This window comes from Micrasema longulum, unplaced genomic scaffold, assembly GCF_059751315.1.
Source record: "Micrasema longulum isolate JH-2025_06_02 unplaced genomic scaffold, ASM5975131v1 h1tg000436l, whole genome shotgun sequence".
In the NCBI taxonomy this organism is placed as follows: Eukaryota; Metazoa; Arthropoda; class Insecta; order Trichoptera; family Brachycentridae; genus Micrasema; species Micrasema longulum.
Genome location: NW_028277636.1, coordinates 205,219 through 221,952, shown reverse-complemented (window position 1 = coordinate 221,952; position 16,734 = coordinate 205,219). Strand labels below are relative to the sequence as shown.

General features: G+C 31.2%; 1 protein-coding gene across 1 annotated transcript in view; it reads right to left on the bottom strand.

The window, feature by feature from the left end:
* LOC148281563 (calcitonin receptor-like) overlaps positions 1–16,734 on the bottom strand; it is a 281,467-nt gene that overhangs the window by 130,216 nt on the left and 134,517 nt on the right. The window contains 1 exon segment of the mRNA XM_088226522.1: positions 14,960–15,051. Within this exon segment, the coding sequence (XP_088082648.1) occupies positions 14,960–15,051 (92 nt within the window).

Below are 16,734 nucleotides of genomic sequence, written 5' to 3'. Positions count from 1 at the left end.
GTTTAATGTTCCAATCCACCGATTGCGAAATAATGTTGTGCTATTCCTCGATCAACACAGCACAGACTATGGCATGTATGCACCAATGTACCGATTGTGTCGTATTGTAACCTCGAGACGAGATCTAGACTTGTTTGGTGCTATTCTTTATAGATTTAAAAAATCAATAAGATAGACCGGATCTTGTCTTGATGTAGTAATTTTTTTTTTGTCCTTCCTTTAATTTTATTAAGTTTCATTTTATTTTATTAGTGCCTGTATTAATTTTAAAAAATATACTTAACATCGTAAGAATGGACTGCATAAGTCCGTCAAATAAATAAATAAATTTAATTTCACCAAGACGTACATGTACGCTATTTTTTATAGTTAAATTGCAGTTCTGCGAAGAAATGCCAGTAGCAAAATAACCAAGCGAAAAACAATTGCAAATAAGAAAATGATATTTTATTATTAACAAATTACAATAAGTATGGAGAATACCTAAAATAAGGGATTATGGAAGTCCAGGCATTTACCTGTCATTGGCTGGTTTAAGTGACCACTTTACACACTGTGTAACATTCATCATTTTGCCTATGTTTGAACATCCATATTTCTTCAATTCTTCCATTTGTTGATTTTAGTGAAGTTAAAGAGCTGAAACCTTTATTGTTGTAAAGAGATTCATCAACAGGTTTAATATTATTTATTTTATTTTATTTTATTTTTAAAAATTGTTGAGAACTCCTAAGCTCTGAGCACGTGATAGTTTGTACTACACTTAGGCATTCAATATACATTGTAACAATACCAACAAATCAAAAATGTATAATTTCTCGATTTCGAATTTACTGCGTTATCTTTATTTTTTAGATTTTTTTTACTTTAGTACCTATCTAAAGTATAATAAATCGTATAGTTTTAATAAAGTACAATGTATAAAACAACTGTGTTATATTGTGGTTAGGATGCTTGACCCACAAACAGAAGGTTTTGGGTTTGATTCCTGATAAGAACTAAGAAAAAAAAAACAGTGTTTTTTTTCAAGACAGGGTAGGGTGTTCAGTACCGCAATTTACCAATGTAATTGTGGTGCAAAAAAATATGTAAAAAACAAAACGAAAATCATAACATAAACAAATATTATAATAAACATTTAGACAACACACCTAATAATATATAATCTTTACAATATTTTGCAGCAGTCTCCTGCAATGGTCTCTTCCCTTAGACGAAATCCAAACTTGTACACTTCTCCTGAAAATAATATTTCGAATGTTCTGCGAAATGTATAAATTTTTTCACAAATGCTATTCCGAGAAGATGCTATATGACATGGCGATTCTCTCGCTGTGACACGTTAAATAGCACTGATCTAATGTCACCCCAACCGTTAGCGGGGCGGTACAGCGGAGAGTTGGAATGCATGGAGGGGGAATGCATGTAACATGTAAAACATGCAGATTTTTCCAGTTATTGCTGGAAAAAAGTGACCAAATGGCAAAATATAAAAAAAATATTAATCTGTACAGCAATGAACTGTAATGTTTTCTATTTGCACAGGGGGAAAGCAAAAACAAATGTAGTTTATTATTGAAAGAACTTTGACATGATTTAAAAAATAAAATAAAAATTTTGCAATCTGAACATAATGGTGTAGAGATTATGCAAAAAATAAAATCAGTCTGATGATAAAAAAAAGTTTTTAAAAAAATATGCTTAACTTTCAGGCCCGGCCCGGAAGGATTAAATTTATTTTTAACCATAAAAAAATATCTCGTGATAACATTGTTAGTATTGCAATAATTAAAACATTGTTCAAATATTAATCTGTTGTTGTTTAGTAAAATGATTGTGAAGATATATATCGTAGAGTTTATAAAATAAATTAGAACACGTTGTATTCCGCCATTGTGGTGTCCACGTGGTAACATTAATATTCATTAAACGTCGCTAGCCTGGCATGTTTTGTACACAGCATAACCACCTTAATACACCCAGGTATACATCCGGTTAGATGCAATCGGGAAACGAACCAGAGGTAGTAAACAAAAAACAATGAAATTGCATAGAAATTATTTTTGAGAGGAATATTCCAGCGCCCTACAACCTACAGCATACGCGTCAGAACAGTTGTTCCCATACACGAAGGTGCTAGATATGAGATAACTGTACCTAAAAAAGGACTTACACACTTCTGATCGAACATTAAGGAAAGGTCTCAGCAAAATGCCCGCACGAGGCTTTCCCAGAGCATGAATTATGTCATTCCCAAAACTTTTTGCTATAAGACATCTCTCCTTTATCGCACCGATGGTGTTTAATATTTCGGAAGAGCGTATTAGGCTCTAAAGAACAAAACCATTTTCAAGAGAGGAGTTTTTTTATTTTTTTATTTATTTAACGCTTAATATACATATACAATATATTAACATATAAGGGCGGGCATATTGCCTTAAGGCAATTTCTTCCGAACTACCTTAACCGTTCAGTTTGAGAAAATTACAAGTACATGGATATATTGAATCTTATGATTCCATACAAAATTAAAAACAAAGATAAACGAAAAAAAAAAAAATAACACCATACTATGAAGAGAAGAGAGGGGATGGGAAGGAAAGAAGAAGGATAAAGGAACAACTTAAATATTTAGATAGTGACACAAAATATTGATAAAAAGGTTTTTTTTAAGAAGTTAAAATTGACTAAATATCTACGCTATACTATCAAGAAAGGAGAGGGAAGAAAATGGAAAAATTTAAATATTCAGGAAATGACATTTCATACGTGATTTTAATGTAAATAAAGAAGGAGCGTCTCTAACATTAGTGGAGTAACACAAACGAGCAGTTACTACTGTGAAAGAGGAGGCAAGAAAGTTAGAGCGATGAAACGGTATTAAACGGGTTCTCTTGTTACTAGAACGAAGAGATACTCCGTGTTGTTTTAGAAGTTCTGGACTGAATTTTCCTTAGTGAGAGAGATTTGAGTGGGAAACTCCTTGATGATTTTTCGAATGTTTGAGTTTCCTGTTTACCATATTGATGTGCCATATATTTTATTTAAAAAAAAAATATTGTAATGTTTTTGATCCTCTAAAATATTTTTGTCTGTGTCAACTAATTACTCGTTCCCACTCAACACAGGACTTTAAGTCCCATGGAGTTGGGACTGATGTCTCAAATATACAAATAAACTGAGTATTTTTAAACATAAAACTTTTTTGCTTGGTAGTAAATGAGTCTGATCCGTCACGTTTCAAAGTTTATTTAGTGAGTGCACCTTATTTGCACAGAATGAATATTTATTTAATTCAACCACGTTTTCTGGTACCACAGTAACCCGTTAATTATGCTGGCCAGAGCCGCGATTACAATCGGAAGTTAAGGACGTCATACCTTCACAATGACGTTAGAGTTAAAGATAAATTATCTCGAGCGATCACAGAGATACAATACCGACCCTTTTTTGTTTTGAGGTAGGAACATCGGTATTCATCGAGGGCTCAAGTACCCCACGGTACACTATCGACTCATAAAAAATTACAAAAAATTGTTTCATTGAGCAATTTTTGCTTTTATTAAGATTTATTAAATATTTTAATATTTCTGAGGTAGTTACTTTTTGTCTTGACGGCCGATTTAAAAAACGTAAGATAAATACTTTAATGATTAATATAGCATCGATCGTGGAGTAAAACTTCAGTTTTACTCATTAATTTAAGAGATGAGGCAGTTGAAATACCATAATTATTTCTAAAACAGTGCAGGAGTGGTGTAGTGAGCCAGTAATATTTGAACGTAGTTATGCAGAAAACAGCCCAAAAAACATGTGTTTTGGTGCTATCGAGTGCAATAAGGTCAACATTCTACATTCTGCTAAAAACAATCAAACCGTTTTCATACAAAAAACTTTAATAAACACCTTTTGAAAATAGTGTTGCTTACAAAAATGGTATTTCTCAATTTGCAGAAAACTCCCACAGCACTAGAAAAATCTTACGATATAGTTGCCAATGGGAAATGTAGTTATCTTTAATAAATTGAAGTTGATTTAATAATTTAAATCATTTTGCTTTTATAAATTCATTAAATCTTCAAAAAAAAACTGTAACCTCACATATTCAAAATAAAAATGGGGCATCACTTCATATTCGATATATTTTTTTTTGTTATTGAAATTTTTTTCACATAAGCATTCTTCTAAACAATTTTCTTGATTCTCGCCAAACTGCAAAAGCAGTTTTTTTGCAGGGATTTCTGTCTTTAAACATTTTGGTAACACAATATAATGTTTACATAAAAATATAAAAAAATGTTAAATATATAAATAAAATAAAAGTTTAAAAAAAATAAATACACGTAACTGGCTATGTTCTACGAAATACATATTTAATGTTGTGTCGTCTGCCAGATTTAAACAAATCACTAAAATTCCTTTAACGCATATTTAAAATATTTTAAAGTTATATTAACAAATAAAATAAGTAATTTTGTACAATTAAGCACTCTTATATTTATTTATTTATTTATGGAAATTAGATAATCTTTTTAACAAAATCAAGGTACAAGCAAATAAATAAAAAAATAAGGACCTATTACAGATTTTACATTAATTTATTATGAATACAGAAGAAGAGGGGAAAATAATTAAATACGAAAAAAAAAGGTATAGTTTCAAGTTTACCTTTATCCCTTCTCTCTCTCTGCTTCAATGAACATTGATATTTTAAAGTTTAGTTAATATAAAAATAAAATAATTTGTTAACTATAATATATAATGACACAAAGTAAATCATAGTTTTACTAGAGCTGGTTGTTTTCTGCAAAATGCACATCTTAGAACAATCTAATCTAATGTATCTGGCTGACCACACAGGTGGTTAGTCAGGCTTTAGAAATCATCAAACCTGGTCAAAAATATCATTTAATGATTTTTTGTAAAAAAAAACGCATGTATGCATTACTTATCATTTGTCAAAGAAAAAAACAGTTAAACGGCTGTGTAGATTTGATTATTCACTCTTTTCATAAAAATTAAAGAAAAAAAACTATTTCGTTATCCAAGTGACTTGCTCTTCAAAGATTTTAGAGAACTTAATATTATTCAACCGTATATATTGAGAGCGATAGTGGTTACACACATAAATACAGACAAATACCCAAGCGTCAACCACAGCCATAATACAAAATACTCCAATAGGGATCTGATACTAAGTGAAGGGGTCAACACTGTTCTGGCATCGAGACAACACTTTTGCGTTCGCAAGAAGGTCCATAACTTTTCCCCAGAATCGACGAAAAGCGGGAGTGTTGTCAAGTTGCGCTCGTTGCCTCGCTTTTTCATGACATTGGTCGTAGGGAGTCAGAAAGGTTGATACATGCCGCGGATTGAAGATGCTTACTAGATGTTAAAAATAAAATATAAAAAAAAGAATCATTAAAAAAATATATATATATAAATGGCAACCATGAATCATATTAAATAATTGTCTATGTTTTATGAATTTATTTATTTGTATGCGCATGGGTGTATGTACAATAATGTACATGTTTGTTTATATGTATGTATGTATATATTTTATTTTATTAATTCATTTATTTACAAACATAAGTTTATTGTACATCATTTGAGACAACAAGTCCTAACTCCATGGGACTAAAAGTCCTGTGTTGAGATGGGACGAGCAATTATATGACACAGACACATGAGTATATCACCACAAATATAGGATTAGAAACATAAAAAATAATTATAAAAAATATTTTAAAAAATATATATATATATGGCACATCAATAGGGCAATATGTGTAAATGTGTATATATGTGAATATGTGTGTATGTGTATGTGTGTATGTATATGTATCAAAATGTGTATACGAGTAAGTTTATATTTTATGAGTCTGTGCTTTCTATTTTTGTAAACCATTATCATGTATTAAAATGTAATTGCCTAGCTTAGAACGGGGTATGTACCTTTGTTAGCTGAGCAAAGTGAACATAAAATTGTATTCATGATAAAATCTATTAATAAATAAATAAATAAAAATAAATAAATATTTCTCATCAACCATTTAAGCAATATTGCCTAATGCACTCATATACGGTTATTATTTATGACTCATTTCGGATTTGTCTTAGTAATAACATATATATTAAACAATTTACATAAGATTTTAGAGGAATGTGCCCCTTTATCGGGTAGTTGCCTAATATGGGGTACCCTAATAATTCTAAACAAGACAACTGATGAAGCATATCGATCAGTTAAACATGGATCTTACCATTACAGCCATTAAGGTGCGAAAATTCACAGCCCTCTCGGGTGTAAAGTGTGACACATTTACGTAAATATTTAAATGAATTACATATTAAGGAAATATTTTGTAAACTCTGAAAAGACTAAAAAAAAAAAAAAAAGTGGTAAATAATCATATTGCGCGCGGTGATGCAACATCGTGTTACCGCTAGTAAAAAATGGAATATTCTAAAGATCCGACATTTAAAAAAAAAACATGTGGAAATACAGCTTAATAATTATTTTTCCATAATTTGTAAAAGTAAACATATAATTTTGCCCCGTTAAAGCGAAAAAAAATAACAAAATTCACCGTTCATAATTCACGCGTGCATCCCCCATCTATGTCAACCGACTGAATTTGTTTCACACACAGTGACACAGTATCACACAATACCGGCTACAGAACAGCGTCTCCGTCTTCTTTGGTATGTGTTTTATCTTCGTGCTCTCTCTAATACATATGTTTTGCTGTATTTGCGGACATCACTCTTCGGGTAGCACAGTTAAATATTTTTAAAATTAAAATCCATCGTAGTTATATAATTTTGACTTTCTAAACTCAGTGTGAAAATGTCCCTTTGAAGATTACAAAAAATACAACTTCAACATTAAAAAAATAAGAGAGATATATTAAGACTTCTATCGTATGTCGACTAGTGTGACATCACAGCCACACAAGAGTTGATGAGGGTAAATGTTTTAAGGTTAATTATTAATTTTAATTATAATCCATGTGGTCAATTTCACATACGTATATTATTTTGACACGTCTTTGTTCTGTTATGTTACTGTGGCGATTTGTAAGAAGATTTGTCTTATGCTCAATACCGGGTACATGTTAAATGCGCGCATTTCATAATTTCGGGTATTTGGTGTTAGGTTACAGTTTAGAATTATGAAATACGTAAAAAAAATATTTGTTTTGCATGGCAACTTCATCTCAATCAATTAATCGCAAGAAATGGGATCCTTCAGAAATGAAAAAAGCCATAGAAGCTGTTCAAAACAAGACCATGGGGAATATGAAAATTGTGAAAGAATAAATATATATAAATAAATATGAAAGCAGTGCCACATACCGCAGACTTTTTTGGAAGATCGTCTAACAAATAAGAAGAAAATAAATTAACAAGGAAAAATTGATTTCTCAAAAAGCTGGAAGAAGTTAGTTATTGTGAGAATAACGACGAAACTACAAAAGAATCCTCTCCTGTGTTCACGCAAATAATTTCGTGAACACAGGTGAGGATTATGTTCAAATTACCAATACAGATGACGCAGAGTGTGTTAACTTTAGTAAAACATATTTATATATATATATTTACAAAAAATATATTTCATCATCATTCCCTTTCCACATCTTATAGTGCATAGGTCACCCCTAAAACACCCTTTAAAATAAATATTTCATAACAACCATGTCGGGAATCGAACCCGAGACCTCTTGTATGGTAGGCGAACACGCTGACCATTAAACGACGAGGCCGACTAAATATTTGCTCTCTTATAATTTATCCAAATATTCAATTTCGAGGGCCGTTTTCAACGATTTGTAAGTAACTTACTATTAAAAAACGAGCATCAAGTTGGGGTAGAGAAAGATTTGTACTACATTCCTTTGAGCCGTGAGTCCGAGATACTAGTCACGGGACCACAACTCGATTTAAAGTTTTAAAAATTTGAAGTAGTAAAATGAATAAATGCATTCAAGGAATAACAGGGGCTCGTGTAAAATGTTGTCGAAGTGATAACAATGATTTTAACCGTCATGTTGCTTTAACACTTGATTTGATCACCCCACCATTTAAATACATGACTATTTTGTAATAGCTAGGGTTGTAATTTTAGTAAAGTAATAATCAATGTTTTTAGAACCTTGTTAATTATATTTTCTTTCAAATACATATTTTTTTTAAAGTTTACTAGTAAAATATTATGCCTATTATCGGGTACCCGCTATACGGATAGCTTTGATCTAAAATAACATATCTCCTTTTTTACATTCATTCACTTACATTTACGCCCAATAGGCACTTTTAAGGACATATTTATCATGTATTATTATAAAGTAAAATAAGACACAATGGTAATTGGTAGACTTGATGGGGGTGGAAGCGGGAGAGAGGTGTTTATAATTGAATTTGATTCACTGATCGTTTGAAATAAGACAACTTGTTATCAAAGTAATCAAGTCTGGTATGTTTATTGGCAGACGTAAAAACTCTGGGCATAGGGGAATAAAAACCATAGTTAGTTCTATGGTTATCAGTATGATAAAACAAGTTTTGTCTGAGGTTTCTAGTTGGGATATTTAATTTTATTGAGCTTAGTAGTTCAGGCGCATCACAGAGTGAGTTGAGAATTTTAAATAGGACTAGAAGGTCGAATTTATTTCGACGGTCTTGAAAAGAAGATATATTTAAGATATATATTTAATGTATTTGTGTATCCTTATTGATCTTTAAGTTACGTTAAATTAGTTTAATGATATGGAGATAATAAACACTGGGTGTAGTATGCATTTGCACATAATTTTTTAGAAGTTTTATGATTTTATTCATTTTAAGGCTATTTACAAAACGGTGTCCAATAAATTGACACTTTTCTCTACTACTTCTACCATCTCACTATTTTCTAGTAAGGGCAGGCTAAAAGGATGGACCCCCACACACGAAAATCCTGAAATACATTCCCAGCATTTTTTACATTCATATGTCTTGTCATACGTGCCTTTTGGTTGTTTGCTTTTGACAATACCAGACATACAATTTTGGTTTATCTGATTATGCCACGACGTTCTTGTTTTACGTTACAATTCATTCTCGCCATATACGTATATTTATTTTAACATTCTTTCAGTATCCATTCGTTCTACAAGATCAAAGAATCTTAGTGACTTTTTAAAAAAATACAGCAGAAATTCGTTTATACGAACTCCAACCATCCGGATCGCCAAATAGCCGGATCATCATCAAAAAATGAAAAATGACATGTTTTTTGTTTAATTGTAAGTTTTCAATGTGATTCTATTTCGCTCCATTATTTCAAAAGTAAAATCTGCCATTCATTAATCCGAATAATTGGAGTTTTAATAAACTTAATTTTTGCTTAGTGTAAAATCAGCATACACTTTTAATCTTCCGTCCGGTTTCAAAACAAGACTGCCTTTGTCAAGGCTTAAAAATAAACGCCAAGTCTTGATAAAGGAACAGTCTTGATGGGAAGATCAAAGTTATGTTATGATTTTACACGAATTAAATATTAAGTTATATTTTTAAGCATAGAAAATCACAATAGTAGTGCCTCAAATATTAATTTGACTTATTTTTAATCTTATCATAGGTATAATTACCTGTCTCAGATTTGCAGTCTCGCTTGATTTCATCATTAAAAAAAAAAGATTTTCGTCAAATTTTGTGTTTCTGGGTTAGTGTGCCGTGTGTCATTTGCACTCTTTGCCAATTTTTCGCATCCTATTGAAGCATCCATGATAACGGTTGCAAAATCTGTATGTGAAAAGTAAACTACAGTTTCTCCAAAAAACACATCTTTTCAGGAGAAACAAATTATTGATTTTTCAAGCTTAAACATTTTATATTTTCCAGTAAGAGGCTTTAAAGTCCATTTTTTTTCTTTAATTATGATTTTTACCAATTAATAAATTGTTAATATAGTCAGTTACATTAAATGACACTTGTTTTTAAAAATATTATAATATACTTTTGTTCATTAAGTTAGTCTTACAAGTGAAACATTCCAAAAAAAAATATAGTTTTTGTGCATGGAGAGTTACTTATACTGTTTTAGTTATTCAGTAATTTGAGGTTTTTTAATTTCAAATATATGAGAAAAAAATACAAAATTATACAAAAAAAAGAAAAAATTGTTATGAATTAACTGAATTGTTTTTAAAAAAATTGACTTTATATTTATTATGTGATATATTGGTTTTAATAGTTTTTAGTTCATTAGGGAGATTTTTATATTTTTAAACTCCTCTGAAAACAAAACTATTTTGACCATGACTTCTAAATAATTTAGAAAATTAGATATTATTTTGGTATCTGAGTGACTAATTGAGCTCAAATTCGTTAATTTTTTCCTCTCTGTAAATTTATATTATAATGGATTTCATTTTGTAAATAGTGTCTACTGCAAACAGTTTAAAAAAAAATCTTTTAAAATTATTTAAGTATTTTACTAAGATTTTTTGTACATAATGTTGAGAGTTTCTTTAAAATTACTTTCATAATCATATTTTATCAAATATTGTACATTGAGTAAAAGGTAATTTTAAAATTATTGATTCTTAAAATATTCTTTAATCGAGAAAATATGTATATCCATTTTTATATATTGATAAACATTTCAAAAACACATATTTTAATAATCTTGCGGAGTACTGTTCGTTTTCTTACTGATTTTAACCTCTTATTTGGTGTGGAGTTAAATTTAAAAAAAAAATTGATACTGCAGAAATTACAGTTAATACTATTTACCGCGTAAAAGAGAGCTTTGATTTTGGCATAGTAATAATTAAATTTCCCCATCTCATATAATTACAATGATATTATTTTGATTTTTTTTACATATACCACTTTATTTTTATAATTTTACTAGCGGACTCGGCGTACGTTGTCCTACCCGAACGTTGGCTACCTGCTATTAGCTGGTTGAACAAACGTTTTATCATAAATAAGGACAATTAATTCTTGACATTTTGAGCTATTTATATACATATTTGTACTTTCGTTTTATCTCTTCGTGTGCTTGGCTAAGAGGCTTCTTCGTGCCCAAATCACAAACCATGCAAAATTGCTACTCTAGTGCCGTAATCCATGGAGAAAATACGGGAATACGTGTTAATGAAGAAATGTCAGACCGCATTTTACCTTGAGCCTTCTAAAGTTTTGATACTCAACTTACGCTCAACGTGAATTCAGACATTTTTTAACCGCCAGCCGGGTTTTGTCGTGACCTTGACATTTAATTCGAAACCAAAAAAAAAGAAAAGAAAAATGCCTGGTTGTGTCATGAAAACGTGCAAAAACTGTTCGGATAAAAGAACAAAGACTTTGCATTGATAAGTAGGTACCCAAGAACAGTAGTTACTTGTTTATGGTTGAATTCCAAAACATAAAATAATTCATTTTCAAAGATAGAATTCTTTTTGCAAATGCCAAACTCTGCGCTACTTTTAAACAGTGGTGTATTTTGTGTAAGAATCTGTTTTTCAAAAATGTATCAAATGTCAGTTGAAATTATTTAAGCATTTCTCCATTAAAATCCATTCAAAGTAAGTTAATATGTAGAAATTAAAAAATTGTATGGAAACTAACCAATTCAGTATCCATTAAAAATAATGTATATTTGTAAACATTAAAATACAAACTTTTTTAATATACAAAAAAAACACCATTCTCCAAATTTTTTACGATAATATACATTTCAGTCAAATGCAACCCTGGAAGTTCGATGAAAAACACATATTCGCTCCTCACTTTTTTCTGATAAATATATTGAAGACATTATTATTTACAAACCTAAGTCACGTAAATTAAATTATTTTACAAAAAACCGCATGCAAAATTGGTCGGGTAGTTATCAAGTCTATAAAGGACAAACACTATGCTTTCTTCAGGGTTAATTACAATCTAAAAAAATATTAAAATTATACAGTGAGGTTACACTAATTGGTAATTATGTTAAAAACAACAAAGTAATAGAAATAAAAAAACAAAGTTATTTCATTGTAATATATCAGGTAAAAATGTTGCAGTGCTTCAAAGATTAAAAAAAAAACCTTTTCCGATTTCATCATATTTGGAGAGACCATAGTTTACTTCTCGTATACTGAAATCATTTACAAAATTTTGTATTTCTTAAACATAACGTTCAGTAAAAGTTTAGTTACCTCTGCAATAGACTGTTCCTTTAAAGTTTAGAGCTTTACAAATTTCCGGTCTGCGACGGAAATGCTAAGTGGACTCATGATATATTGAGACTTTTAAGTTATAACTTTAATACGTAGAATGTTCATGCTTTCGGTTGGTCTAAGATGAATTTTATTGGCTTAAAGCTCACAGGCTAAATTTTTATTCACTTAAGAATGTGTAAAACATTAATTTATAATGTGTGACATAAATGTCTATTTTATTATCATTTAACCCCCTATTCACACCAGATGGCGAATAGGGCACTGCATTGGAAAACAAAATGCAGCGTATCTAGTTCACCTGGTTTTCAGGCATTGCCTAGTAGGTTAAATGTTCAGCCGGATAAATCTCACCCACACGATAAAAATATGGAAGAGTTGAGGAAGTAGATGTTTAAACATAAGCAGAATGGTGAATGTTACACAGTGTGTAAAGTGGCCACTTAAACATAGGTCATAAGCTCTGTAAATGCCTAGACAACCATTTTCCCATCTCAATTTTTTTGTTTTTACTTTTTTAAAAGAAAAATATTTCACAGAAACATACAGTCAACAATGATTAAATGGCAAAATAAATATGTGGTTTAAAGACAGACCAGCATAGTTTGTATTGCAACAAACTCCCTCTCTGTTTCAACAAAATTTAGATACACATGTTGATTGTTGAACACCAGATTGAAATTAAAGTGTACTAAAAATTTTTAAAAGGGGGTCTCGTGGTGAAATGGTCAGCGCGTTTGCCTAGCATGCGAGAAGTCTCGGGTTCGATTCGATATAAAATATTTATTTATAAATGTGTTTTTACACTAAAATATTTCATAGTTCTTGAAACGTTAGACTGATCATATCACCTTCATGTTACAAAAATATTCAAGAAACACTACGATTGGAGTACCAATGCAGTACCCTTTGCATCATTAGATGAGGAAAAGGAAATGATGATGATGATCATGACAGAACACTGTACTAGAGTGGCATAACGAAATATTATTTTTACTTGCTACTACGTAACAATAATTAAGTTTTCTTTTTGAATCATGGATCTGAATTTGGATATTCACTCAGTGAAAACCAAATGCCGCCTATATAATGCCTGCATAACATCTATTCTTCTCTATGGGTGCGAATCCACCTCACTAGGGCCCGAAACAGCAAAATTCTGAGTTTCGAGAATAGGTAGGTGTCTCAGAAGAGTCTTGGGTACGCGGTGGATTGACTTTTTAAGGATTGAAGTAATAAGAGAACGGACGCAGCAAACTCTGGTAACAAACTTTAGTCAAGCGGAGACGATACGGTTGGTTAGTAAATATACTGCGGATGCCTCTTGAGAGCTTTAAGCACGCTTGCCTACTTTATAAGTCACCAGGTTCTCGCCATCCTGGACGTCCACTGCTGAATGATCGTCGGCAGGTTATGTCAGAACTTCGGGATAAGAACCTGTGCCTCGATTATGAACGCTATCTTCATTTGTATATATCGAGACGGTAAACGTACGCTTCCCCTTGTTTTATATCGTTGTACCTACCCGAAACTTGAAGGTGGGGAGTCGGTAGTATATATTTATAATCGCTAGAGGGAATTTATCTTCGACTATACAGTCAAGATGAAGGTATTACGTCTTTATCTTTTTATCATAATCCAGGCCCTGACTTGGGAGAACGGAAAATAGTTGACAGCCGATAGAGATGCACGGAGACTTTTTGTAGATACCATATGCTCCAACTAGGGAGTGGACATAGAATGTTAATTTGAATTAAATTTTTATATTAAATGATGTTGTTTGGCATACATTACGAAATAAGATTTATTTAAATGTAATTTTTAGATTTGTTCATTTATGTAACTTTTTATACATCTACTTAAGTTAATAATAAAAACCAGGTGACAAGCCGTGCGTCTAACAGCTGAGACAAATTAAATGCATACGCAAAAATTTGCCGGTTGATGCCACCCGTCAATTAATAAATGCGTTTGTAGTGTCTAGAGTCGAATATTGTAATGGTATCTATGCAGGTCTACCAATGAACAAAATGACTTGCCTACAATCTGTATTGAATGCCGCAGCGAGACTTATTTTCGGAATCTCTAAGTTTAGTCATATCACTCCACTACTTCGGGAACTACACTGGCTACGTTTTCCACAGAGGGTCGAATACAAACTCTGTTGGCTTATGTATAGTCACTGCACAGCTGTGCTCCGGAATATCGGAATAAGGGAGCTATGCATTTCAGATGAACTAGCTGACAGACGTCTAACGCTTAGATCAGCTACGTCTACGGCGAGAGGAAAAGTTATTATACCTCTACGCAAACAGCGCACTAAATTTAGTGAACGCGCATTTGCGGTCGCAGGCCCTATGGCATGGAATGCTCTCCCAGCAGAGGTGCGAGGCTGTGGAAGTGAAGTGATGTTTCGGAAAAAGCTTAAAACCCACTTGTTCTCTAAATCATTTGAATAAATCCGTAGCATGTGACAACAAAATAAATTATTTTAATTAAATTACAAATTTTGAAGAATCACTATGTAAAGCGCTCTTAGGGTATTTTGTTACGAAAATGGCGCTTTATAAGTTATCCATAGTAATAATAATAATATTAAGCCGGTCTTGTGGTTTTAGAGAATTTTTATTTTTTTAATGTTTTCATATGCTTTTTAGTATACTTAAAATTTTTAATGAAATAAAGAATTATGTATCTTTATTTTTAGTATACTACAAAAAAGAAAAAAAAAAAACACTTACCTAAAGTATGTGAGAAGTCCTAAAGATAGCAGCAAGGCGATGAGTGATATGGAGTAACCAATTTCGTAAACGGAAACCACTGATTGTCTCATCTGAAACGGAAAACAACAAAATGTTATACATACAAACAAACAAATAAATAAAGACAAAAAAATACCTTATTTGTTACTGGCAAATTGGAAAGTTCATGTTGTTTAAGTTACACAAAAATTAATAATCATAATTGCCAAAGGAGCCCAAAAACATTCAACATAGATTTGTTCAAGAATAATGTGTTCTTCCAAACTAGTTTGTTTACAGAATTTATTATTGGTTGGTGAAGCATCTATGTTTTTTTAATTCTTTGTTCTGTTCATATTTGTGAAGTAAAAAGGCTGAAATTTTTATTGATGCGTGAGATTCACCAGACTGAATTATTTCACCTGCGTACAACGCAACGCCTGAAAATATTGTTAAATTTTTATGATTTTTCTTGGACCAGGTGGTTTTATCAACAATCTTTTGAGTTTGTACAATTTTTTGCAAACAAGGACTGTATTCAACTACGCTGAATGCTACACAGCCAGCAATGACAGGTCATAAGACCTGTAAGTGCCCAGACTTCTATATTCCCTTTTGTAAAATGTTTATCATCTCATTTGTAATATTGTTAATATTAATAAATCTAAAGTAAGTTAAATCCAGTTCATGTCTACAAAAAATTTTAACTAAAAAGGTTGGTAAATTTCACGTTTTGTAAAATAATGTTATAACGCATGTTTTTCAAATAGATTTTGATAATTTGTTGATGAAAAAAGTGAATAAATAAACGAAAGGCTTAGGACAAAGTTTCAATGTGAAAAACTTTCAGAGTTTTATAATAGTAATGAGTTTCTCTTACTGTGAGGATTTGTCGATAGATTCCGTGTAATCAGATTATGAACTTTTCGGTGAATAAATGTATCCGAGCTTTGTATAAAGCTCAGTTACCACAACATACTAAAGCGCTCAATCATTTTGTATCAACTTATTTCGAATTTCAAAGCAGAAAATATAACTTCAAAAACAGAGATAGAATACAATTTTATTGTGCTAAAATGTTTTTATGTGGAATTAATATTAATGCAAAAAAAATCAAAACGGTCAACATCTTTGACGTATCGCGTACAAATTTAAGCTTTATTATTACCTTTCCGCAAATAAAGGTGCATAGGGCACTGCATTATCGATGTATCGACATCAATTGCAGCATATCATGATATTTTTTGTTAAATGAAGTTAAGATGATCAGTCATACGGTCCAGGTGCCAGTCCATAGACTATAAAATATTTTATTGTAAAAAAACAATTAAAAACATAAAAAAAACATATCAACCATGTCGAAAATCGAACCTGAGACCTCTTGCATGGTAGGCAAACGCGCTGACCACTACACCACGAGGAGTGATACTTTATTTGGGTATATTTGGGAAAGCCGAATGCAGTGCGCCGCTGCTGTGAGCTGTTTTAATTAGTTTAGTCATCGAATGTTATATACTTTTATTTTATTTAGAACTACCAATAATTTGATTATGGTTTAATATGACCCAACGCGTCGCATTTATTGTAAATAAAATAAAATATATTTTTTATTTCGATAGTATAACCTATTTCATATGCATGTTACGCATATAACTGTCTGTTATAAAATATTTTAGTGGCCATGGATAATTTTTACGGTCAGTTTCCTTTTGAAGGATTTTTTAAAAGTTTTAACTATTTAACTTAAAAATAATACTGAACCACCCTAGTTTTGC